The 25,599-nt window shown below is 36.8% G+C and overlaps 1 protein-coding gene across 1 annotated transcript in view; it reads right to left on the bottom strand.

The window, feature by feature from the left end:
* Positions 1 to 3,378: 3,378 nt before the first annotated feature.
* The window catches only part of LOC102033156 (WD repeat-containing protein 64), a 57,867-nt gene continuing 35,646 nt past the window's right edge, over positions 3,379 to 25,599 (bottom strand). The window contains 17 exon segments of the mRNA XM_031056286.1: positions 3,379 to 3,470; positions 4,188 to 4,221; positions 4,400 to 4,474; positions 5,053 to 5,152; positions 8,548 to 8,733; positions 9,529 to 9,638; positions 10,042 to 10,103; positions 11,743 to 11,848; positions 13,247 to 13,380; positions 14,663 to 14,777; positions 16,266 to 16,356; positions 17,959 to 18,036; positions 18,763 to 18,893; positions 19,805 to 19,981; positions 21,760 to 21,926; positions 23,245 to 23,368; positions 24,486 to 24,634. Of these exon segments, the coding sequence (XP_030912146.1) occupies positions 3,379 to 3,470; positions 4,188 to 4,221; positions 4,400 to 4,474; positions 5,053 to 5,152; positions 8,548 to 8,733; positions 9,529 to 9,638; positions 10,042 to 10,103; positions 11,743 to 11,848; positions 13,247 to 13,380; positions 14,663 to 14,777; positions 16,266 to 16,356; positions 17,959 to 18,036; positions 18,763 to 18,893; positions 19,805 to 19,981; positions 21,760 to 21,926; positions 23,245 to 23,368; positions 24,486 to 24,634 (1,931 nt within the window).

Raw genomic sequence — 25,599 nt, 5'->3', positions numbered from 1 at the left:
AAAAGGAAGAAGCCTCCTTTGGAATTCCCCAAGCAGAACAGGCCTGGGAGGACTATATGGGATTTTTGACCACTGCAAAATCACAGATGTCAGGGGGCCTAATTCTGGATATCCATGGACAAGCACATCCTGAAAGATGGATAGAACTAGGTTACACACTTTCAAAAACTTCCCTTAATTCAGGTGTCTTTTCTGCACTGAATTCCTCAATTAGCCATCTGGCCAGTCAGCTGGTCAATGTGTCTTCTGAGATTTTGATTGCAGGGAACAGAAGTTTGGGTAAATATATTGAAGGACAAAATAAGAGTTATGTTTGTGTGCCTTCTCCATCCAATCCTAGCCCAAATAATGGAAGCTATTATAGTGGTGGGTACATAACAAAGACTTTTGGTTCCCGGAATTCTGGCACCATTGATGCCATTCAGCTTGAGCTGCCCCAGTGGGTGAGGGCAGCTCAAGAGCGTCAGAGATTTTGTAAAGCACTGGCAAGGGCTGTAATGAAATTCTGGCAAACTAACTACTGCAGCCAGCAGAAGCACAAACTTCTGCCATGCTGAAAGAGGCTGTCCTGTTGAGATGTCTTTGTTAATAGAGTAGTGATCTGGAACAATCGAACAACTCATTCACCTGGAACATTGAAGTGCAATATAATTGTGGATGCTGGTAGAAAGAAACCGTCCTGCAAAGGAATGCATCAACATAGAGGAAATCAACAGTTAATACCAACAAATCCAACCCAGAAATTAACACACCTTTGTACTAGACCCAGCATTGAAATGACTGCTCTAAGATGAGTGGGTGCAAGCATCACTTGCCTGTGCTTAATTTCTTTCCAGTCTCATGATAAATAACTAATCTTCTTCTAATAAATTCTGTGCAATGCCTTAGTGGATTATCTGTTCAAAGAAATGAAATGTCTCTGCTTTTCTTTTGAAACTTAAGAAAGACAGTTGGATAATATCAATGTATAAAATGTTTGGGGCCAGGACCAGATTCCGTTTGGTGCTTATAAAGCCCTAGGGTTTGGAAGTAAACAGTAATGCTGAGCAACGACATGCAGTCTGATCTACCCCAGTTTTTTTTTAATATAACGAATTATGAAAAAAAGATCTGGTAGCACTTATAGCACTCTAACTTTGTCACACTTTAAATAGTGTTACAATAAGGTAGTGACTGGGTGGAAGGCTGATAAAGATAGCACACACACATCATGCATTTTGGACAGTTTTCCTTACAGTATGATCCCCTTCTTTCCCTTCTGTGAGCTTCTCCATTATTTCACTCACTATAGGATTAAACACTTGATTTTTACTGGCAATAGCATTACATTATGGAGCTTCTGCAAAGTGGAGAATACAGTGGCATGAATAGCCATGACTACAAGTCAACTCCTAGAAAACATGGGCAATTAATAAAGAAAACTGAAGCAAGAAAGAAGCAAGACTGAAAAGGGTATCACTTGAAAATTAAGAACCTCTGAAATCCTAGCACTGCTAAAAGTTTGGTAAAAAGAAATTATTGAGTAAATAGTCAGTTTTGAGGAAGTAAATAGTCAATAAACTATTGAAGAGAAGTGGGATATCTCCATCTTGCAACCACCGTAAAATAATTTAGGGTGTTTATTAGGGACAATGCCAAAGAGAAATACTACATTACCTATGATAAAACATAACACATATGAGCATCAAAATAAATGGGTAAGGATCTCTTTGAACCTGAAATGTGCATTTTTAATAGTCTTTGAAGACTAGGCAATTTTTAGGTAATTGAAAGAGATTTTTGTAGCTTTCAAAATGATACAGGACTCAGAATTGCAAGAATGTTACCTTTCATATGCTAACTGCTAAATCATGGGTGAGATGGAGTGAACACAAGTAGTAAATGGCAAATCAGACTTTATTTGGTGCCACTTGGTTTGTCAGACAAGTCTGATTTTGGTTTTGATCACAAGGTTGGCCAGTGTGGTGGGCTGACCCTGGAAGACACTGAGTGCCTGCACAGTTTCTTACTTGCTTCCTTACTTCTCCCAGTGGGATGGAGAAGAGATGTGGAAGAGCAGAAGTGAGAAAATTCTTGGGCTGCAATGAAGACAGCTTAATAGGTGAAGCAAAGCTGCATGTGCAAGTAAAGCAAAACAAATGATTCAAGCACTGCTTACCACCAGTAGACAGATGTTTGTTTAGCCACCTCCTGCGAAACAGGGCCTCAACACACATAATGGGAAGACAGCTTGGGATGACAAACACTATAACCATGAACATCTTGGTTCCCTCCCCCATTCCATGAAGATGTTATATGGTACATATACAGGTACATACCTGTCCCAGGTGCGTCCCTTCCCAGCTTACTCACTGGGTGTGGGAAAAAAAGCACCTTCCTGTTGTGCTGGCATTGCTCAGCAATAGCCAAAACACTGGTGTGTTATCAGCACTTCTATTTACTAATCCAGGACACTGCACCATAGAGGCTGCTATGGAGAAAATTACATTAATCCCTGCCAGATCTGGTACAGCTGATCATCAGGATTTTAAATATACTCCCACAAGATACTTCACAGCTACCCTTCAATCCATCATAGCCTTGTACCAAGTTGAAGGCAGGTAAATAATTGCAAGTCATTGTATATTCAGTTCATGAGAAGAATGTCTTTTCAAGAAGGCCAGCAGATCAAACACCATTCAAGATTGGCAATATAGAAAACCTGCTATTTCCCCCAAAATAGTAGGTAATAATATCACTAGCTATATGCATTATCACTACTTATATGCATATGCAATTACCTTTTTTCTCACTAAGGTGAGACACTTGGCACCATTTGTATGCTTAGCCAAAGGATGAAAATGTGTTCTGTGCTCTGTGTCATGTTGTGACATTGTCCTGGAATGCTGAAATGCAAGAAAAGGTTTGCAGAATCATGATGGGTAATTAATTGAATATGAGTTCAGCAGGCACTTTTCTGGCTTAGAGGGTGAACACACTCTTTGAAAGCATAAGCAAGGAATGAACAGGCAGAGACAGCAGGGCATATTAACTCTTTGTTGACTTTATGATTAATCTGGCAGGAAAAAAAGCAGTGTAATATTCAATATTCAGAAGTTCAAACTGGACAAATTGAAGCAGAGAGGAAATCAGTAGTTTTGACATAGAGAGTAACTGTCAGCAAATGCACATTAAGTCAAAAGGGCTTTTCAATATCTAGTTATACTCATACACTGGCTTTATTAGAATTTATTCCTTGCATGAAGGATTGGAATAGAAGATCTGTTTTCTATATGTTCTACTTAATAATGAAATAGATTTAAATGTAATTGAAAAGAAAAACAGAGAAAAAAATAACAAAAGAAATCTGCTAATCCACTTAAATGAATAAACGAAACTTTATTTATTGTCTTGACTCAAGTTTTCAATGGACTCTAGATCCTTTTCCCGTCCCTTGTGACTGGACTTCTCAGCTCTGATCCTATGAAGACCTTTAAAACATTTCAAGAACTAATTAACATACTAAGGTGAACAGACCAGACTGACAGCATTTTGTAACAGCAAAGACAAAAAATATCTTTTTGTGCACATAGCTTACAGAAAAAGTCTGATTTCATTTTGTTGTAAATCCATTGCAGTGCCATTAGTTTCAGAGTATTTTATTTTCTTTTTCAGGAAGAAAACAAAAGAAAGATTTCCAAAGTACATGAATGGTCAGAAAAATAGCATATGTGCCAACTATTTGAACACTGTGCTCCTGAGTTTTTTCTGACATGCTGTAATGCTGCACGTACAATGATTAGGTCATATGTATTGGAATGCAGAGCTGGAATGCAAAGTATCCTATTAATCCCACATAACCAGCCATGTAGCATCTAACTCTGATCCAAGTTAGTTCTCTAGGTACCCTCTACAGAAAGGGATCAGCTCCTTTCCTAGGGGTGATTCTTTTCATCCTATGATATGTGGGATAGACAAGCCTTTGGAAAACTCTGATCTTGCTCCATAGAAGAAAAACCTAGGAAGCTTTGCTAGACAGCTTGCAATAGATCAGATCATTAATACCCATAAAATAGTACTGCCTTACAATACTTAAAGCTTTGGGCAGATGGGAATCAATAGGTTGGGGCTGGTTAAAAGAATCCAGTCTGAGCAAAACATTAATGACATGAGGTTGAACAGGAGGAGTAAACATCTGCAATACTCACTGTTTGGCATGCTCACTTCAATTGGAGTCTCAAGCTTCCACCAAAGTTGAATTGGAGTTGGATAGGTAGTAATGCAAATCATGTTAGAAAATTAAATTGAGAAGCAGACAATTAACAGCAGAATGTCAGTTTGTCACTGTAATAGCGTACAAGTGCTAATGGCTTCTGAGCTATGAACACCACCACAAAAGGTAGAAAACACTTGTGCTTACCTCATATATAGGAAGAAACCCAAATATTGCACCAGCCTCTTTGCTTGCAAACTCAAAAGTTTCCATGGGTTTTAGCTGACCAAGGGAAGCCAAAGTCAGTGCATTAGTAGCTGAAGACAAAAGGTAATGAAGACATTCTTACTACAACTCTGAGAGAAGTTTTATATTCCCATGACTTTTAAGGTTAAAGCCAGGTAAAGATGGAAGAGCTCTACTGATATTCAATTAGAGTTGTACAAAGTATATGTAATGAAATCTAACTCTCCCGGCTTCTGATTTCATAGGAACCCTGAAAGAACTATTGTATGTAACCAGGGATTCACTGTTATTCTAGTATTTTCACACATCCTTAGAGTAAACTTAGGATATTTAGGTTTTCTGTTGAAGTGGAGGAAAATTCTACGGTTTCTTTTACATGTTTAAACCAGTGAATCAGTTTGTGCTACCTTCTAACTGAAATTTGACAATGTTAAAAATGAGAATGAAAACCACAGACATTTCTTAGATCCCTCTGTTTTTACATTTTTGTTCTAGCTTGTCCATTGAATGAGAAAGATTTATGGATATTATTTATGGATAATTTTTAAATGAGAAATACAATTTTATTTCCTATATGTTGCATGGAACATAAATTTGTCATATATGTTTGCTACCTTTTCAGGAGCCAGAGCTCTGAAAAACTTGAAGTTGTGAACTGCTTCCTCATCTCCATCCTTTTCTAAATCTGAAGGTGATCTAGTCAGTGACTTCAGCCTGTATGTATAAGACAGAAAAATCCTGAAATTCCTATCAAAATGATAGTTATGAACACAATATTCATATATGACTCCAAAATTAAATTAGTTTGAACTATGCTCCAAAATTAAATTATTTTGAAGGATAAGTGATTTTGTATATACTCAAAATATAATTTATATTAGAACCTTCATAGGTGTTATGGAATGCTTCACTAATATTTTGTCAGTCCAGGTATGACTGTCATCTGTAGAAGGCAGGAAATCTTAATATAAACACCATTTACAAGAGTCATGTGCTAACTCTCTGATTATGAGAGTTAGCATTTCTTTAAGTTCTGACTAGAACACCTGAATGTGACTTTCATAACAAAGGTGTCCTCTGCTGATATGTCTGGTTTGCAAATTTAGTCATGAGAAGAAATTATCTGGAGTGTCTGTTAGTGCAGTTTGCCTTTATAATCAGAAAAATAAGTCAGGTGACACAAGCTAAGGAACTACAGGGAGAAACTGAGACCATTCTTCTATATGACTCCATCTGCCTGCTGGCATTTTTTAATCATTTTTCATACTCCTGAGATGCTTGTTTAAACTGTAAGCACCTCAGATTGATTTGTGCTTCTTCAAGTATGTGCACATTTGGGGAATATTTTCCCACACCTTTCTCCTGGAAAAGCTGGCTGGTCATGGCTTGGCTGGGTGCACTGTTTGCTGGGTAAAAAATAACTGGATGGCCAGGCCCAGAGAGTGGTGATGAATGGAGTTAAATCCAGCTGGCACCCAGTCACAAGTGGTGTTCTCCAGGGCTTACTGATGGGCCCAGTTCTGTTTAATATCTTCATTGATGATATGGATGAGGAGATTGAGTGCACCCACAGTAAGTCTGCAGATCACAGCAAGTTGGATAGGAATGTTGATCTGCTGGGAAGTGGGAGACCTCTGCAGAGGGACCTGGACAGGCTGGACCAATGGGCTAAGGCCAGTGGTAAGAAGTTCAACAAGGCCAGGTGCCAGGTCCTGCCCTTGGGTCACAACAACCCCTGACAGCACTACAGGTTGGTGGCAGAGTGGCTGGAAAGCTGCCTCATAGAAAAGGGCCTGGAGGTGCTGATCCACAGTGGCTGAACATGAGCCAGCTGTGCCCAGGTGGCCAAGAAAGACAATGGCACATAGTCACTAGCTCAGCTGGCTAGAGCATGGTGCTCAGAATGCTGAAGTTGTGGGCTGGATCCCTGAACTGGTCATTTACTTAAGAATTTGACTCGATGATCCTTGTGGGTCCCTTCCAACTCAGAATATTCTGGGATATTCAAACTATGATATACAAATAGTGTGGCCAGCAGGACTATGGGTGATTGTTCTCCTATACTCAGCACTTGTAAGGGCACACTTCAAGTGCTGTGTCCAGTTCTGGGCTCCTCAATTCAGGAAGAATGTTGAGGTGCTGGAGTGAGTCCAGAGAAGGGCAACAGAACTGGTGAAGGATTGAGAAAGTCCTATGAGGAGCAGATGGGAGAGCTGAAGTTGTTTAGCCTGGAGAATAGGATGCTCAGGTGGGGGTTGGCCTCTTCTCCCAGATGACAAGAGGACAAGAGCAAATGATCTCAAGTTCCACCAGGGGAGGTTTAGATTAGATATCAGGAAAAATGTGTTTGCTGAAAGGGTAGTCAGGCATGGGAACAGGCTGCCCAGGGAGGTGATGGAGTCACTGTTCCCAAAAGTGTTCAAAAGGCATCTGGATGTAGCACTTGAGGGATATGGTTTATAAGTGAATATGGTGGTCCTTGGTTAATGGTTGGACTCGATGATCTTAGAAATATTTTTCAACCTTAATGATTCTATGATTCAATGAACATATATCTGTTAATAACACCTATAACATGATTTGTTAATCGAGATCCTAAAATGTTATCTTGGTGATGAATATCGTATGAGTTATCCAATAAGTGAATTATACTAGCACCACAAAGACAAGTGACTTGTCCCAAGACAATTGTCGGCATCCTGCAAAGTACAAAGCCTACCATCTGTAAGTAACACAGCCTTTTGGATGATGGTTGGCTAGCTCTTCATTACAGTATTTGGTTCAGTTAATCCAGAGGAACCAAGTCACTCTTGAGGTGACAGCACACAAAGTTTGTAGAATGATAAGACTGAAACTTTCTATTTCATGGAGTGTGGCTGCTTTTTTTCCCCAGTTCTCTACACAGTTAAGCATTTCTCATTCTCTTGCTCATTGTCTGTTTAGTTAATGTGTTTAAAATGTATGATAGCCATTCTCCTTTACTGAAATATTTGAAGAATCCTCAAAAAGTAGTCACAGTTTGACACAGGCATGTAATTTATGGAAAGTTTCTTTCAGATTAGCTGACTCAATAATTATATCTTTGGTTCCAGAGGTTTCAAACTGGCTGCTGACTATTCAGAGGACCTACAGGGGTCCTTCAAACACAGCCAACCACTCCTCTGTATTGATGAGTTACTGTTCTGACTGCAGTGACACTACTTATATTAGTAAGAACTCCATGGAATAGTAATTATTAGCAGGATACCAAATTAAATGGGTTAACAGTAAAGCACCTTAGAGATTTTCCATTGTCCCAAATTGCTTTGGTTGAAAGGCAGCCTAAGAATGGACATGGTGTATTAAACCTAACCACTAAACAAAGCGCGACTTTTTAAGTCCGAAATATTTTTTTCCATATTTGGATTGCTTTTTTACTTAAGACACTGTGTGTATTTCCTCTGAAGGTGCCCCTTTCAATATTTCTGTTCACTTGGTTAATCCACTAATTAATGAACCAGAGTGTTCCAGGACTAGAAATATGTACTTAAACTAATAGGCCAAGGCTCTCTGACTGCACTTGTAACTAACCCATCTCCCTTAAGAACTCTACCTAGAAGAAAAGCTCAACACTGCTATTGAACACACATTTATGCCAGTTTCAGAATGCCACGATCTGTGAATCCTCTACCCATGTATGTGAATGTATCCATAACATCCCAGCAAGTTTAAGATTACCATTTCTTAAACTGAAAGATTAAATTGGGTTTATTCTTCTAGAAGGATCTGTGTTTTGCTCAAAACTATTCACATTAAGCTGTTCAGGTAACAGGCTGCTAACCTGAGCAGCATATATAATATCAAACCCCTCATTAGGCTAAAAGCTGAGACAAGTATCTAGTCATCACTATAACTGAGTTCAAACCTTGAACATCACCTAATCCTGACTGTCACCAAGTCATAAAAAGGAAAAGATTTATCCATACTGGGTTAAAAACCAACTTTAAAAAGATTTTTCTGAATAACAAATAGTACTATTTTTTCTGACCTTCAGATGAAAGGTGTTTTTAAAGCGTATTTTCAAAACTGTTCCCCCAATCATACATGTATGTAAATGTATGAGATCTTACTTGTCTCTGTCCAGAATGAGAGGATATAAAATCTTCTTCTTTTCCGTATGTTTGCTCTCCTCTTTAATTATAGCAGAAAAACCACTAACATCAGAAGGCAAAATCAACCGACTGGTATCTGTTAAGTCAAACTTCCTGGCTTGTCCAAAGAAACCAAAATAATATCCAGTCCTGGCATGCCAAAGCCTACAGACACAGTAGAAGCAGTGCGAAAGGACAGAAAAGAAAAATGGATATTTTTAGAAGTGGAACAGAAGTGAGACAGTATTTGTATACATTATCAAATTCCGCAGCACTGTTCTAGAGTTCCGTGTGCTAGTCATAAAAAACATCAAAGAGATTGTTTTTATAATTTAAATAATTTGAGAGTGAAAAAAACCCCAGAAGATTGTTGCAAAAAAACAGAAAAAAACCCAGTTCATGTTTGTATTTCTGAAAATTAGGAGTAAATGTACGAAAACCCTGAATTGTTCCTGCAGTAAAGTGCTGCCACCAGAGCAGGATCTACACAAAATTTCTTCATTTAATACTTCCAGAGAAGCAAGAGAAACCCCTTCAAATGTACTTGTTAGCTGAGAAGGAATTATAGTTGTCTATCAAGTATCTTCAAGCTTTCATGGTCTAATTGCATACACATTGATTAGATGCTGTGCTTAGGATCCAAGTCAATTTAACAAGTCCTGAAAGCTAAAATAGGATTAGAACAGGAGACAACTTTTAAAATTATGTAGGCATTACCTATGTGTTCAAAGTAAAGCAAGGGCTGAAAGAAAATGACAGTCTGCAAAAGATCTGACTTCTGGAGAAGTGCTACATTTAAACCAGCTCTTTCAGGTGCAGAACAGAAAATGTACCCAGTGCATTTTATTTAAGTGCACTTTATTTAAGTTCTAACCTATATGCAAGTGCAGCAAGAAAAGGAATTTTGAAGACAGCTCAACTGATTTGCCATAGCAGTAAGAAGTGTCAGTCATTTTATACCTGACTGAACCATCAACAGATGCTGTCACTACCACATTTTTCTCCTCTTCAATAAATAAGTCAACCACTTCAGAGGCATGTGCCCTCCAGCAGAGCTCCTCCTTTATTGCCTGAGGGGAAAAAAGCAACATAACCACATTTGAGGCACTTCTGTACCCCACCATGGTTGCTAGCTTAGTGGATTTATCAGCATGTCTTTCTGAAAATTAGAAGAGGTGAAAAAATAATCCCTCCATGAAACAGCCTGCAAAAGGCATATGGTAGAAACACTACCCAGGAAACACAGATAAATTAATTCTTAATATACCTACTTTGAACATAATGAAATAATGCTAACACCATTTTACCTATGTTTTTCTTTTTTTTTTCTTTTCCACAGCATCAAATTATTATTTCAAGCACAAAATATGATCTGCAGAAAACATTTTTATCCCTGTAGAGCTCTGCATTATTTTTTTCTGTTTGTCTGGGTATACTGTTCAAGTTAAGAAGATCTGAAAGATAATTCCTTACATTTTTTATATTTCGCGAATCTTCTAAGAATGAGGCCATGTTCCAGCGAAAAATATATCCCTCTGTTGCAGAAAGGAGAAAGCAAAACATCAGTAAGTTTCTTTAGTACTACACCTTCACTTGTTGCTGCCATTGACTCTCAGGAGACACTGGGCAGAATGAAGCAGAGAACACAGGTCAGTTAGTTTACAGTGCATATAACTATTTTATTGTCAAGCTCAGAGTAGAAATAATGGACTGTTCATTAATACGCAAAGAAACATATGCAAGTTGTGAACAATGTCTCATGAACTGGATAGGTTTGAAATGGAAGTAAGGTAAATCTTTTTCTTTAAATTATGAGTGAAAAACAAGTCATCTTATCATGACAGCTGTCTATTGCACAGCTGAGGTATAAGAACTTCCTGGGGATTACACTGGTTTTCAATCCTGGTAAAATGGACAAAGTTAAATTAATTGTATACAGAATGAATGCTCAATGTTTTACAACCTTTTAGTGCACTCATATGAAACTAGAATCAAAGAACCACTTTCCTTATTACCCACAACTGCTCTGTTTCCTGCCTATGCTCCCCCTCTCCTGATGAAGTTGCCTCCTACTTCTCATTTCTACTACAAGACAGAGGAATGTTTTGTGCAATTCCAACTTTCATACCAGTCACATTTGATTTCTAGGACTGTACATTTGCAAGCAAGGGAGGAGGCAGGCAGAGAAGCTGACCTTTTTATAACAAGGAAAAATCTGTAGAGGGGAAAGGAAATTGGTAGCAGCACTGCAGATAAAAGAGTGTGGAAAGCATGAAAAGCAAATACACAGTGATACAAACACAAAAAGGCAAAGGGAGAGTATCAAATGAATAGGTAGTAGGGTGGATACTTTTCCACAATTAATTGAAATCCTGTTCAGTGCATGCTGCCTTTCTGAACTCATTTACTCATTTGAATCAGAGAGGAGTGGAAACTCCTCATAATTTTCAGTATAAAAGTCAAATTATTGCTCAATTTTGAAAGAAAAGGGGAAAAATCCCTTGCTCCATCCAATATCTGACCACATAGGAGCAGGAAGTTGTCAGAATAGAGTTCTAATATGTATTTTAAAAGTAAAGTGACACATTATGATGGACACAGAAATGGAAAATTGCCAGGGTGATTCCAACGGTTTGAAGAAGAATCAGACAGCAGATAAACATTCTGCCAAAGGAAAGTCAGACTTCATGTGAAATTAAAGGTTTAGCAATGAGCTGCTAGCATTGATAAGTGCTTTTCCTATACAGCTGTGTACTGCTGGAGCCATTACTGTGCACTCTGTATGAGTGTTTGGATCATAGCTCTTGGTATACCTCAAGATGCAACTTTTTATTTAGTATTATTACCATGGAATTGAAATTTTTGCTTGTTCTTAGCAGTAATCTTTGCCCTTGGGGTCACGATCATAATTTAGATGGAAAGTATATTCAGGGCATATGAATGAAGAAAATTTTAATGTCTTTTATGAAAACAATTCTACTGATAGCACTATAACACTAACCTTTAATCTACCATCCTTTTATAAAACACTTTTACAATCATTTAATTATAGCTTTGATGGAGAAAACCTGGCAGCACTTGGATCATCATTTCCACATTTCTAGCACATTTACACCATGATATTTTCTTGTCCTACTGACTGTCCTGAACAAAATGACTAACATGTTTACTCACCTTTACTGCCTGTCAAAAGAATTTTAGTGAAGATGTCTGTACACAGTGCTGTCAGAGGACCCGAGGGACGTCCTGCAAATGGCAGAAGTTCTTTCATCAAGTTTCCCTAAAACAAACAAACAAACAATGTTTATCTTATAATACCTACATTAAAAATATTAATTAATCAGAATTTGAGTGCCATTGATTTTGTCTATTCAAAATTACTGAGCTCATATCTATTCAGAAAGCTGCTAAGAAGGTAAATTCCTAAATCTATTGAGTGACGAAAATAGCAGTGTTTTATTCTGGGTTGCTGTCTCTTGTACACTGAAAGGACAAGCTCTTTAATTCTTCAGGCAAGTCAGTCTAGTTGCACCTACCCCTACTTCACCACTTACCCCTCATTTGCTATGGAATAGCATCAGTATGCCCCTCATTTGCTACTGAAATATTGTTTTTTGCTGCAAATGGGCCCATAATGTCTCCTTCACCAACTTGTTCTATTTTTCAAGTTAGCACCAGCAGACTTCTTCCATTATTGCCTCTTCAGGACTGGGAGGGTGTGAAGGGAGAATGTCTTGCTGATAAGGAGATTCTTATTTTGTCACCCATGTAATGATGATGACAATCATTCCAGTGATGACACCACTGGCATATGAATTTGGAGATTCCTGTAGGAATCTAAGCACACTAATATATCAACTGTGAAGAAAACAAAACCCAACAAAGCTCACACCTACAATACTTGGATACATTTACCATCATTTTCTATTTTTGCATAAAACATCTGCAAGGTTACCTTCACCATCTTTCTTCCCATGGGAAAAATTCTTCCCATGACTTGCTTTAGCTGGGATTCCTGTTAAAACCTAACATAGCTGACCTTTTATGACCACTGTCTGTCACAATGTGCAATATTACCAATCAACCAATAATATCATGGTACTTTCCCTTCTTGCTGTATTTACTTTGTGTATTTTATTTAGAGTAACATGATGCCTGGAAAAGTCTTATAGATCTGAGGGGATATGACAAATAAGCCTTTGCCATTTGGTTGCGTGACTGGCTTTTCAAGCCCATAACAGTTGGAGATGTTCTGTGTTAGGACTATATTCTAACAAACCAGGACACTATTCTCTCCTGGTTTGTTACCTGACTAGTGCTAGCTGGCATTATTTTCCAGACATATTTAGCCTTTTCTGACAGTAGGACACTCTGCCTTGCCTATCATCCTGTCTTAGAAGGTAAATATTGTGGGTGAATAATCAAATTCTAGACTTTCACAAAAATTTAGAGTTTGTTTTAATTACTTGAAGTCATGTTTCCTTGTTTTCTGCTTGTCATTAAGCCCCGCTGCAGTTACTAAAGCAGAACTAATTTGTGTGCATGGAAGAAACTGATAACCAAAAGATGCAATAAATATCTGCTGCTGCAATTGCTAGGTAAAGAGCAATTTTCCAAAGATTACTGGAATTATCTTCTCAGCGATCCAGTCCCTTCCCAAAGACATTCAGTTGGCTACCTGAATACTCCATAGGCGGATACAGCTACTTTCATGAGCAGAAGCCAGTAGAGGTGATAGTCCTGCTCTAGCCTTCAACAACTGCTCATTCACCTCCGGATTTTGGGTGTCCTTACAGCTAGTTGGTTCTTCTGCTTTGGAACACAAATGATCATATATTTTCTCAAAGGGTTTTACTATTGCTTTTCAATGCACAGAAATTACATAACACTAGAAAAATAATTATATTTGAAAATAAAGCCCATCATCAAGATGGCATTACCCTAGAAACATTAGGGGCATTGATAAAGATAACTGAAAAGAAATGGGAACAATCTTCATTATCTTATCTAAACCAGCCAGAACTATTGTTCAATGATGTAGGGGAAACTTAATTAGAAGAGAGCCATTTTACAGGATTTTACAGATTTTACAGGAACTGCAAGCACAAGTGAGAGTAGAGGAGGAGTGCAGGACAGTGGTCATCAGGACAGCTACCAGGCAGATGTGCAGCCTCTGCATGAGGCTTCTAGAGATAACAATGAATTCAGCAATGAAATTTAATAATGACATGACACTTAACACTTCTGGAATCATAGATTTCTGTACTTATTTCTCCAACTGAAAACTTTTGCTAGATGCAAGGGGATGATCACAGAGACCCATTCTGAGTTTCTGCTGTGACTTTTCCAGAGCTGGAGATGCTGGCAGGACCTTCATAGACATTCAGTGGATGCAACACCTAACATGAGTGTCTATTTCATTGGGCGACAAGGCTTAGGAATATTCTGGTTTTAGGGCATGCTTTTTTCCCCAAATAAATTGGTCTTAAATCCATATTGCAAATGATCAAATTTCTTATTATTGGGAAATTCTGCTTTCCAGCAGAGAATTTCTAAGGGATTCAGAAGAATCTAGAGGATTTATTTCTTGCAAATTCACCAACTCATTCCCACAGCTTTAACTCTTAGGCACTAGGCTCTCTCTTGATTATGATTTTTCAAGGACAGACACCATAATGAAGAATTTTCTTTCAAAAATTTCACCTAGTTTCACAGCTTTTGGCTGTGGGGCCATTTACTGATGCTTGACTCAAGCTGGCTCTTTCTATACTATTTCAATAATTCATTGCTTGAATATTTATGTAGAAGAAAAGCGTGTATAGTTGACATTCCCAAACTCTGAAAGTGTTATCATGTCAATTTCGAGAAAAAAGCAATTAAGGTCTCGCATATCCTGCATCGTGGCCTGGCTTTTGGGAAATAAATGCAAATCAGGAGGAAGAAGAAGATGATGAGATCTGTCATCCCCATACCAAAGGTATCCCAATTATTCTAAACAAAGTTTGCCAGACAAACTGACAAACTCAGTTTCTACAATAATCTGGGCAGAACTCATGGATCAACATCAAAAAGAATGAAAAACATCTTTCTGTACCTGTTTTTATTTCAGTATTAATTTCATCCCTTGTTTCAGTATTAATTTCATCCCTTGTTTCAGTATTAATTTCATTACTTATTTCAGTATTAATTTCCTCACTTTCCACATTTTTCTAAAAGAAACAAATAAAATGTAAAAGAATTAGGAAGTGGAATTTGGATGTAACTACAGAACAGTTCACTAGTTGAAATTATTATAAGAACTTATTTTTTTAGTTTGATTATCCAAATATTTCTCCAATTTCCACTGAGTGTAAACAAGAAACACTTTTTTGAAGAGGATCAACAGATGAACAAATCAAAATCAAAATTAATGGGAATTAAGGAGCATGTTAAATGTCAATTTGGCTGAATAGCCTTAATTTCTTAAGACAAGCAATATCAATCACAATTGTGAATGTAACTGAGATCTCTTTGAGAGTGTCATTCAGAACATGCATATAGTCTTGTTACTGCCTTGAGCAAAAATTAACAAAGTTTAAAAATACATTTATATATATATAAACATTTACTCGTGTCTGCATTTTCAGTAAGAGAATTTTCAGAAATCCTCATTTGTGCCTTGCTACAGGCTTCTGAGGATCCCCAAGGCTGACAGTAATCAGTATACTGACCTCAGAAATTGCCAAGTCAAATAAGGCAGGGAAAACTCTGCAGCCTCGAGTGTTTGATGTATCTCAGAAAGAGGACAAGTCACTTAAATGTCATCCTACACATTTATGTGTAAGGCTTAATGTATGTGACTTTCAGGGATTTTTTAAAGGCTGAAAATCACTTTCCATTTGTTATTCTAATGAGGACACAGCACAGTGTATTGGATACTTTAGTTTGTAGATGGCAATTAAGTCAGAGTTTGCCTGGGAATCTATCAAGTGCCATGTTCTGCTGAAACAACATGCTGGTAAGAATCTGGGAGGCAGCAGGATTTTCCTCTTTTTGCCTACTTAATTTTTATTGCTCTGCAAGTATGGCATGTCCTTCTGGCGTAGAAAGGCAAAAAGTGTCACAAAAACCATAACACTATCCTTAGCAAAAATATCCAGATTGAGACACTGATACAGTGATGGTAAAAAATAAAGAAAAAAAAAAGAAAAAAAAAGAAGATACTTTCATTTGAAAGAATGTATCCAAGCAAGCGTGGCTGCAATTATTGAAGTGGTTCTGCTATTATTCAATATTATTTAAGTACTTCATGATTTGTCTATTTTACCTTCCCCCCTGAATCCTTGTATACCCCCATTTGAAAGTCAGAATTGCTAGTGATAAGTATCTGCCAAACACTTTGACAGTTAGCTATTCCATGTGTCACAGAGCCAGCTGACTAACAAAGGACTCTTAATGCATGCACTGTGACAGTCAGTTTACAAAACCAAACAAAGCTTTGTTAATTATTCATAATTATTCATAATTCTTAATTCTTAATTTCTTCATAACTAATTCATAATTCTTCATTCTTAATTTCTTCATAATTCTTGATATTTAGTTTTGCGGATGGTGTTAGGGAGTTATTTTAGTAAGTTGCAGTATTTTAAAATCAAAACAAAAAAGAAATCAGAAATTTGTTTTGAATGCTACGAAATCCATCAAACCAGCATACCTACCTCATGTAGGTCTGAAGAACTTTCCTTGTGCTCTGCAGTGGCACTGGCATCACTCCTCACAGAAGGAGCAGAGGACACGGAACTTCTTTTCCTGTGTGAAAGAAATTATTGAAGATCACTGATATTCTTGAAGATACTACTTGATACCTGGAAATCAACATCACCCAGCATTAAAAAGCATAATAAAATAGTACTTAAACTGATTAGACTAATTAGACTAAGGGTTATTGGTTTTATATATTTTTCTAAGTAACTAGGCAATATTTGCATATTACACAGCCAACCTCTCCTGGCAAGAGTTTTGAGCTAATGGAATCCATAGTAATTGAAAAGTAACATCGGTATTCATCCTTAGGGCACAAAAGGAAAAACTTAACTGCCTGCCAATGGCTTTTTCCCTTTCACTTTACACAGTACTTACTCTGCAAATAGTTTTCAATTAATCATAAAAACTTGTTTTAAAAGTGTTATGAAAACTCTCAATAATGTGGTTTTGTGGAAGAAAATAATGAAAAAAAATGGATGTGATCTGCAATGGTTTTGTTTCTGAGTCATGAAAAATTCTGACTGCGTTAATAAGTGGTTCTTGCCACATAACATACTAGTGTCACTGCTGTTCTGCTTTTGGCAAGAGTATCTGAATAATTGGGATAGTTAGGAAGTATGCAGCTGGCGTAGTCCACTTAAATTTCGGCAGGTGGCCATAACATTGCAATTTTCAGTGTTTGATTTTACAGATTTGCTATCAGGCTCGAACATTTGTGTGTGTGTGTGTGTATAATCACAGTCAAATTTATCCAGGTATCTTGCCAGTAAATACAAAACATCCTAAGACTATGATTTTCCAAATCATTATAGCATTCCCCTGTTTAAGAATAGCAAAAGCTTATCTTCATTTATTAAAGAATCTATTTATGAATTTTAATCACTCCTTTTTTTTATTTAGCTAGGATATCTTAAACTAATCATTAAGTAATAATGTCAAAAAGAGAATTTGTGTTCAATTAAGTAGCACTGATATCAAGTTGCATAAGTTTCTTGAAGATTTTAAAGCAACATAAGGCCATAAAGCAGCTTTATGGTTCACAAGAGCAAAAAAGCTGTTGAATTGCTAAAACCTAAAGCTGCATAAATATTTAAACCAGTGCTTCTGAAGTGAGGTACAGGTGCAATGCCTTTCTTTCAAAATGAGCATATTTGGCTAAAATTCTCTTTTTATCCAATACTACCAACCTATGGAAGCTTCTAGCTTGTTTTAAGAGGAATCTTGTGGCTACACACTTTGATGTGCTTGCCTCTTTGCTGAGAGCACGTAAAAGCAGGAGGATTTTATCAGGTTTAAAATAAAGAAAAAGTCTACTGCCACAAATTATCTCATAGAGATAAAAGAAGTTATGGTACACTGTAAAACTGCTACTGGGCAAAATCTACCTTCTGTTGAATTCTTCAACATAACTGAGACTTATGAGACCATCTAGAGGAAAAAGGGAGAGCTGAGTGGAAAAAATAACATATTGTTTGACAAGCATTATGAAAGTTTAAGACTTGGAAAGTTAATTAACTGTATGGACCTGAATTGATTAAATACAAATAAAATCTCAATTCAAATAATCTATCTTGGAGAAACATTACATCATTTTACTACAACAAAATACCAAATTACTGTGCCAAGGAAGATAAAATGCACCGTTACCTGGAAGAGGAAACACTACGTACAAGGAATAATATGGCATTGACTCCAGAGACCTCATTGTCTTCAGCAGTTTTACGCCTGAAAACAAAGATATTTGTACAGGATATACCAGATAGGTTGTGTATTTTTCCAGAAAAAATTCCATATTTAACTTGTAATTTAAAAAAAAATAAAATTTTAATTTCCCAGAATGCATGCCACCTAAAGTTGTAGACAGTTTTTCAGAATCAGTTAGTCAGTTATGATGATTTCACGTCAGTGGACAAGACATACAGAATGTGCCTGTCGCAGGAAAAACAGGTACCTGATGGAATGATGAATATTTCATTCAGCCAAGTATTTTCCTGAGGATTACTATTTCAGAGGAAAGTGAAGTAACTTAACTAAGTTAATGTTAGCAATGTACCTTTTTCCTGGCACTCAAACAGTGATGTGAATCCTGGGTAAAGTACTCTACTAACATTGACTTTTCTGTCTTCCATGCATCAGTATGAACTGGCTGCCTCATATATGGGGAAGCAAATATAAAGAAAGAGCCACTTCTCAACTGTCTGAACTGCAGGAAAGTTTTGATTATTTTTCATGGTACAGAAAACTTGTCTCATTTTCTCACAAACTTGCCAATTTTGCACATGAAGGATGAAGTGAAACTCTTGGGTAGGGTAGTTAAATATTGACTAAAATGCTACTTTAATTCCTGCTTGTAAATCACCCTTTATATTTGGGCATATTGGAATTTCTAGTATGCCATTGAAAAGTTTGTGTGACATACTGGAGATCAAAAGGCATGAAAGTAATACTTACAGGCATGTCACAGAAGCAGATTCAAAATCCCACAGATTTATTTCACCATTTGCACTTCCTGTAGCTATCGATCTGCCTCCTTCTACTTGTAAAATATCAAAACACCTAATATCCACAGAAGATAAAAAAGTCTACAAAGAAGATTAAAAGAAAAAAATGAGTACGAGTAAGAGTAGGACACTATAGACAGTGAAATATTTTAACCGGTAATAGAAAAAAATGCCTAAATTGACAGTGTCTACAACAACTGCATATGGGATGCTATTTTAATACTATTGTATTTAAACTATATAGAAGCACTAGAGGAAACAGGGAATGAAAGTATTGGGAGACTCCCTGCTGCAGAGGACAGGGGCCTCCAAACTGACCTGCTTTTTACAGCACAGTTGCAATTTGAGCATTTAAAAATAAGTGTAAGGGCTGAAGATTAATCATAAGTAGGTATCTGTGGAGATATTCTAATCAAGTTAAAGGAAGAAGCCACTGAACAGAGATATAATGACCTTTCCATGAACACCATCCACACCTCTTACAAAGTTAGTGAAATTTTACAAGACAGAACTTAACTCTTGTGGACTACTCAAGTTACATTGAAACAGAAATTTGACATTTTATTTTACTGAAGCAGTAAGAGGAGAAAATGGAATCACTCAGCTTGATCTTTACGTGCCACTACTACTAAAGGTCAGCCTAGCTATAGGAGGAGAGATGTAATTTCTAGAGGTGTTTATGGGAGAACCTCAACTTACTATATTGTACAGGAATGTGAAGTTTATGTCCCAGAGCAACTCCTTAATTATGGTGATAACCATGCAATGGACTTTAGGAAGATATAGCCCTTAGAAACACAATTTATTCTGTGTATTTATTTCAGTATACTGAAAAGTTTGGAATCACAGAATCATAGAACGTGTAAGGTTGTAAGGGACCACAGTGAAGTGTTTGGTGTGCTGTGGCTAAAACATGAAATCTTTGTGAGCACAGTAAACATTTTACTTTCTAATCTTCTGTAAATGTTGTGAAACTTTGAAGTGTTTCTCACCTCTTTATCATTTTTCATGGAACTGGTGTTACATAGAAGCCGAATCTCTGGAAAAAAATCTTGTGTTTCTAAGGAGGCAGGCTTCAGTGACAGATACACAACTGGATTCCTTTGTGGAAACGGCACTATCTCAGGAAGCACCCATGTGACATATAGATCTGTTTGAGCTGAGTCACCCTATTAAAATAACTGACTTAATGAAAGAGGAAGGAAAGAATTTCTCTATTCATAATTATAGTAAGTGTGTATGAAAAGCTTGTTTTCTTTGACAAATTACAAAAACTGTTACAGGTATTAACTAGCATATACCTAAACTGCAAACTGAAGCTTCATCTAGACACATTCCAGCTCCCCTTGAATTACCTGCTGTTAAATTAGAAGCTGTGCAGCTGTGGAATTCAGAGCTATTGACTTTACTCATTTTAACTACCTCTTCAAAGTAAGTTGTCTCCTTAGTTTTAGGTGCTTATTTCACAAATATTGTTACTCTCCATTTCATATCTACCAAAACATCCAGCAAAAGTGACGGTTGTTGCAGTTGTGTGAGAAGAGAAGCTACAGCTCAGCTAAAGCCCTCAGTCTCTGATCCCTCCCCATTGTGCCTAGAGGCATTGATGCTTTTCCAACTACAATGGATTCACTCCAGTATCTAGTTCCTGCTCTAATATCGACATTTCTGTCCATTTTGAGAAATGTTACTGAAATCAGCTCCTTAGGTTTGCTACTGTTTTCATAGATGTCTTGAGCTGCAGAATGAAGCAATAATTAAGATTTTAGTAAATCTTATGCTATTGAGTTAATCAAACAAGAAATACCTTTAGGAAAGGACTAAAAACTGAGAGATTCATAGTAGAGTCCTGCAAAGGATCAACTGTTTAAGGCTGCTACTCCCATTTACCTTGCTAACTACTATAATTAAAGCCTTTAAAAAAGCTAATAATAAAACAACCTGTACTTCTCATTATCACAGAAACATTTGTGGAAAAATGTAGTTCTGTAAGTATGTGAAACAGTATTAATCTACTTAGCTTCATAAAGACTTGGACAAGATTCAACTCCTCACCAATCTATTTGTCAAGGGATACATTCACATCATTTACACTTAATGGATTGATAAATCATTTCAGTAATAACACTGAGGAGAAAGCAGTGTGATGGAGTATTCAAAAAAAGCCTGAACAACAGAAGAAAACCCTGTATAAAGCAGCTTTTCATTAGCAGGCTCAAAAGAATATGTTATTTACGGAGATGAGAGCCTGTATATTTCTTTTTTCGCTCAAATATATCATCTGTCTAAACCCACATTTTCTACCTTGCACACAGCTGCTTTAAAGTTTCAGAAGAATTTTGTCCCAAGTTAAAAATTCCAATTTGAGGAATGTAAATCCACTGAAATAAGGTTTGTCTGAGAAGTTAAGCCATAATTATTGTAAGCTGCGAATGCATCCTGTTAGTTTTAGCTTAAAGGAACACAGAGTAGATGCTCAAAATCAAGCCAAGCAAGTCAATCTGATTTATAACTGCCTTGTTTCTTGGTATCAGTTCCTAAGAATCCAGCGTCTTAATCTATTAATTAAAAAAAAAAGTATACTTTCATCAAAATATCATCTTAAGACCTTCTTTAAATAGACTAAACACTATCTGTAGTAACAACAGCAGTATTTTAAAGCTGCTACCTCAAAGGACCTGTAACTATTGAAACCTCAATCACAAATGAAAAAGCAAACTCGAGCAAAAAAAATTATGAGCATGCTGGAAACCAGTGATGGACTAACAAACATTTTAGCACTAGACAGAAGGGCAAAAAGCTAAGTTGATTACATTGAAAAAATAGATTGTTCCTTGACAGTTTGTATAAGTTTATCTACTAATTAATAAAAAAGTCCTATTTTACCTCAGAAATGAGGGGCTACCTAATGAAATTAGTGGGGAAAAAGGAAGCATATTTGAAAAACCTGAATGATTTTTATCTTCCCTCTCTGTTCCAAAACAATAACTGCATGTTGACCTTCATCAGCCTTCAGATATACTATCTTCAGCACACGATGTTCATCATCACTGTCCTGTTTAGGCAAGGCTTTAATTTCTTGTCCACTTTCAAACTCCCAGATTTTCACTGTTCCTACACAGGGATGACAAAAATGTAGAAAAGGGAATGAACTTTAAGCAATAACCTGTGCTGCAAATCCAGAATCTTAAATAAGACCAAACAGGTAAAAGAGAAAGAAAAAGAAAATCCAATTTGAGATCAAGAGTTAGGTCACTGGGCTTTCAAAATTTGTGACTGTGTGTTTCTTAGCAAAGCAGCTGTAGGGCCAAAAAAACTTAACAGAAAACATCACTACCCTCTCAATTTTTCCATCTTTTATTCCATGTCTATTTTTTTTGTGCAGCCCAGGATAAAAGATATCTGATTACCTTACTTCTTACAGTTTCTGAATAACATTATCAGAGAGCAATCAGAGTGTGGGCTACCTGGCAGAAGACTTTGGGCTCTGAGTGACAGCAATGAGCAGAAGGACCTGATTGCTGGATTTATCCCAGAGAGCTACTGGGGAGAAGGAGCTACAGAATTTTCTTAAGTAAAGCAATTAGTTACATGTGACCTTTCTTTCGTAAGACTTGACAACATTCACCTTCTGTTGTGGTCTTAAGATCCATAAAGGATGTTCCCAGGTAGAAACAAGAAATATTAGCCAATATGTTGTGTGGGAAAGGCCATAATTTCCTCTTCATGTGAGGCAGCTTTCATAAGTTTCACATGTTTTAGAAATTCGGGTGCATCTTCATAGCATTTTAACATTAACATTTTAATGTAAGAAGAATTATTCTTTCATGTTAACAGATTATAAAATTATTAAAGCTTCCTGCACAATTTGATGTGCACTTGTGTATTGGAGAGGTCTGGTCACATTACCTAAAACTCACGTGCCCTTAATAACAGACATGAAAAATACAGGAAACATATCTATCTATCTATCTATCTATCTATCTATCTATCTATCTATCTATCTATCTTCTAGTGTTCAATGACTTCCAACACTGTAAAACTGAGCTTAGGGAGTAGAAAATTTTAAAACTACCATTCTTCATCTGAAGCCATTTAGTTATACATCTAGGTCCTAAGTACTACAAGGAAACAACTTTTCAGACCAGGAGCTTTGAAGACAGTCTTTCAAAGAGTAGTAGGCTAAAAAAGAACCAGAGACCAAGCAGCCCAAAATCATGTTTCTGTGAGCCACTCATCAAAGAGAACCCAACCAAGATCCACCTTGCCCTTCTACAGACTGACAGCTGTGCAATCAAAATTAATGCTGTCACAGAGACAGTCAAGGCAAAGAGTTCTGTCTGCTAATGTAATCTGCCATTAAAAAAAAAAGGTAATAAAAGGTAGTAAAGGTTAAAAAAAAAAAAAGGTAGTAATTATTTAATTGCTTTACCATCACATGCCCCAGTAGCAAGATAAACCCCATTTCTTTCAATGGCTGCACAGGTCACCTCAGTATTCAGCCCATGTGCATCTTCTATTTGATATATTCGAGATCCTGTTTCTAGGTCCCAGACCTAAAAAAAAAATATTAGGTATTTTTAATACATCCTCAAAAACTGATCACACAATGTGTTCTACTGTAATAGGAGAAATTATGACCAATAGCAAATTTTTTTACTGAAACACCAGTGTATTTTTCCTGAAAATGTCCCTCTCTCTAGGGAAGCCACCCAGGCAAAGGCAGGCTCTATTTTTTATGTATGCTATGATAAAGATCCTTGTTAAGTCAGAGAGAATGATATTAAATATAAAGTGTTTTTACAGTTTGAAAGAAAAGAAATTTAACTAGAAAGAATTGAGTTATACTTTCTGTGCAGAATACACAAATGAGGCTTTTCATAAACATTTGGTCCAAAAACATAGAAACAACTATCTCTGACAATTATTGAATCCTTTTGGAAATCTAAGCAACACCTTTTAATGAAATACCAGCACAAAATTTGGTCACTGTAGTGGGATGGCTCAGATGCAACTGGATTTGTCAAGTAGCTACTGATTTTATATGTACTGGAATCTGATTTTCTGTAGCACCAAGTGCTCCAAATTATCCTGTGATTGTAATAGTGTTGCAGCCATTGTGGTCTAAGGAAGGCAGAGTTTACAGTGACAAATAACATCTTTGGAGAGAGTATAAACTGAACAAACCAATACACAAGCCTTTCTCCACAGAAATGCCATGCATCACCAACTGACCTATTGTAGAAAATGTATTGTAGATTATTGTAGATTACTGTATATTATTGTATTTATGTTAAAAATTACATATTCTCAGTACCTCTTGTGAATATTGTAGAAAATGTATTGTAGATTATTGTAGATTACTGTATATTATTGTATTTATGTTAAAAATTACATATTCTCAGTACCTCTTGTGAATATTGTAGAAAATGTATTGTAGATTATTGTAGTTACTGTATTTTATTGTATTTATGTTAAAAAGAAAACTTGAATATTCTGAACCCAAATGGGGTCCATGACTACCACTTCTTTGGACCCCAAAAATAGCCACAAAAACAACACTTTAAATAAAAAATATTAGTAACTTATCAAATTTCCTGATAACTTAGAAATTCTGAATACAAATGCTGAGACTTCTACTTTTCAGTATAAAGGGTGACAACTTACACTCACCTTTAGTATTGACTCAGTGCAAATGCTGAGAATCTGATGAAAAGCCCTGTTGTAAAGCAGAACATTGAGGCTCTTCTCATGTGTCTGAGGCAACTCTTTTGAACCTTGTGTCACATTAGCAAGGGGATAAATATCAATGACGTCTGAACCTGCACAAGGTGAGAGAAGTGAGACTACGTATATTTTGAGCATAATTTTCCTGGAAGTTATAAGATTTCATGTAAACCATTGGGTTCATAGGAGTTCTGAAGAGGATATGGAATATTGTCTGTTTTTTGAGAACACGTTCTCTGATGCAGAAAACATTCTCACACTGTCCCCAAAAAGTACCAGTCAAACAACAGCCAAGTATTTACCTGTCTTACACAGTCCTCTGCCCACCTTTGATGAGATTGACATCCTGACTGTACTCAGATACATAGAACTCTAACTGGGAGACCTATCATTCAAATAAATTCTCATTTCTGTTTTCTTAGAGATAAAGCAATTCTATCTGCAGGCAACGATTATGTCTTTCCAGTACCTTCCCTATACAGTACTGCAGTTCTGAATGGTGTTTTTCAAACACCTTCCAGTGCTCTCAGATTAGGGGTTGCAAAGGCAGAGGCAGACAGGGACAATAAGGCAAAAGAAAGGACAAGGCCTGTACAGTGCTCTCAAGCCAGAGTGCATATGCAGTTTCCCATTGCAGCTCCAGTGTCCCTGCCCTGGTATCACAGCTGATCTACCAGCAGAGGAGCAGCAGTGAGTCCAGAGCAAAGGAGGAAATTGCCTAATTCTTAGCATAAATCCAGGTCCAGAGGTCAGCAGCTTAGAAACAGGCACAGAGGGAAAGCTATGGCAATACTCAAATGAAGCATGAAGGTGAGCTGTGATTTGTGAATGTTAGTGAATTACTAAGTGAAAATCTCCTCTGTGAAGCCAGGTACATAGCAATGAGAATGAATTTACTCATATACAGCCTCAGTCTCTTGCCCTCTTCAGGGGCAAGGAAACATTCACTTAGGCTTCTAATGAAATCATTAACAGAGTCTAGGACCAGACTTTTACAAATATTTAGGCACTTATAGAACCATTGTTTATAAGGGCAAATTGCCTCATTTTGTCAAGGTGC

Source organism: Geospiza fortis, unplaced genomic scaffold, assembly GCF_000277835.1.
Source record: "Geospiza fortis unplaced genomic scaffold, GeoFor_1.0 scaffold162, whole genome shotgun sequence".
Taxonomy (NCBI): domain Eukaryota; kingdom Metazoa; phylum Chordata; class Aves; order Passeriformes; family Thraupidae; genus Geospiza; species Geospiza fortis.
This window is presented reverse-complemented; position numbering and strand designations above follow the sequence as displayed.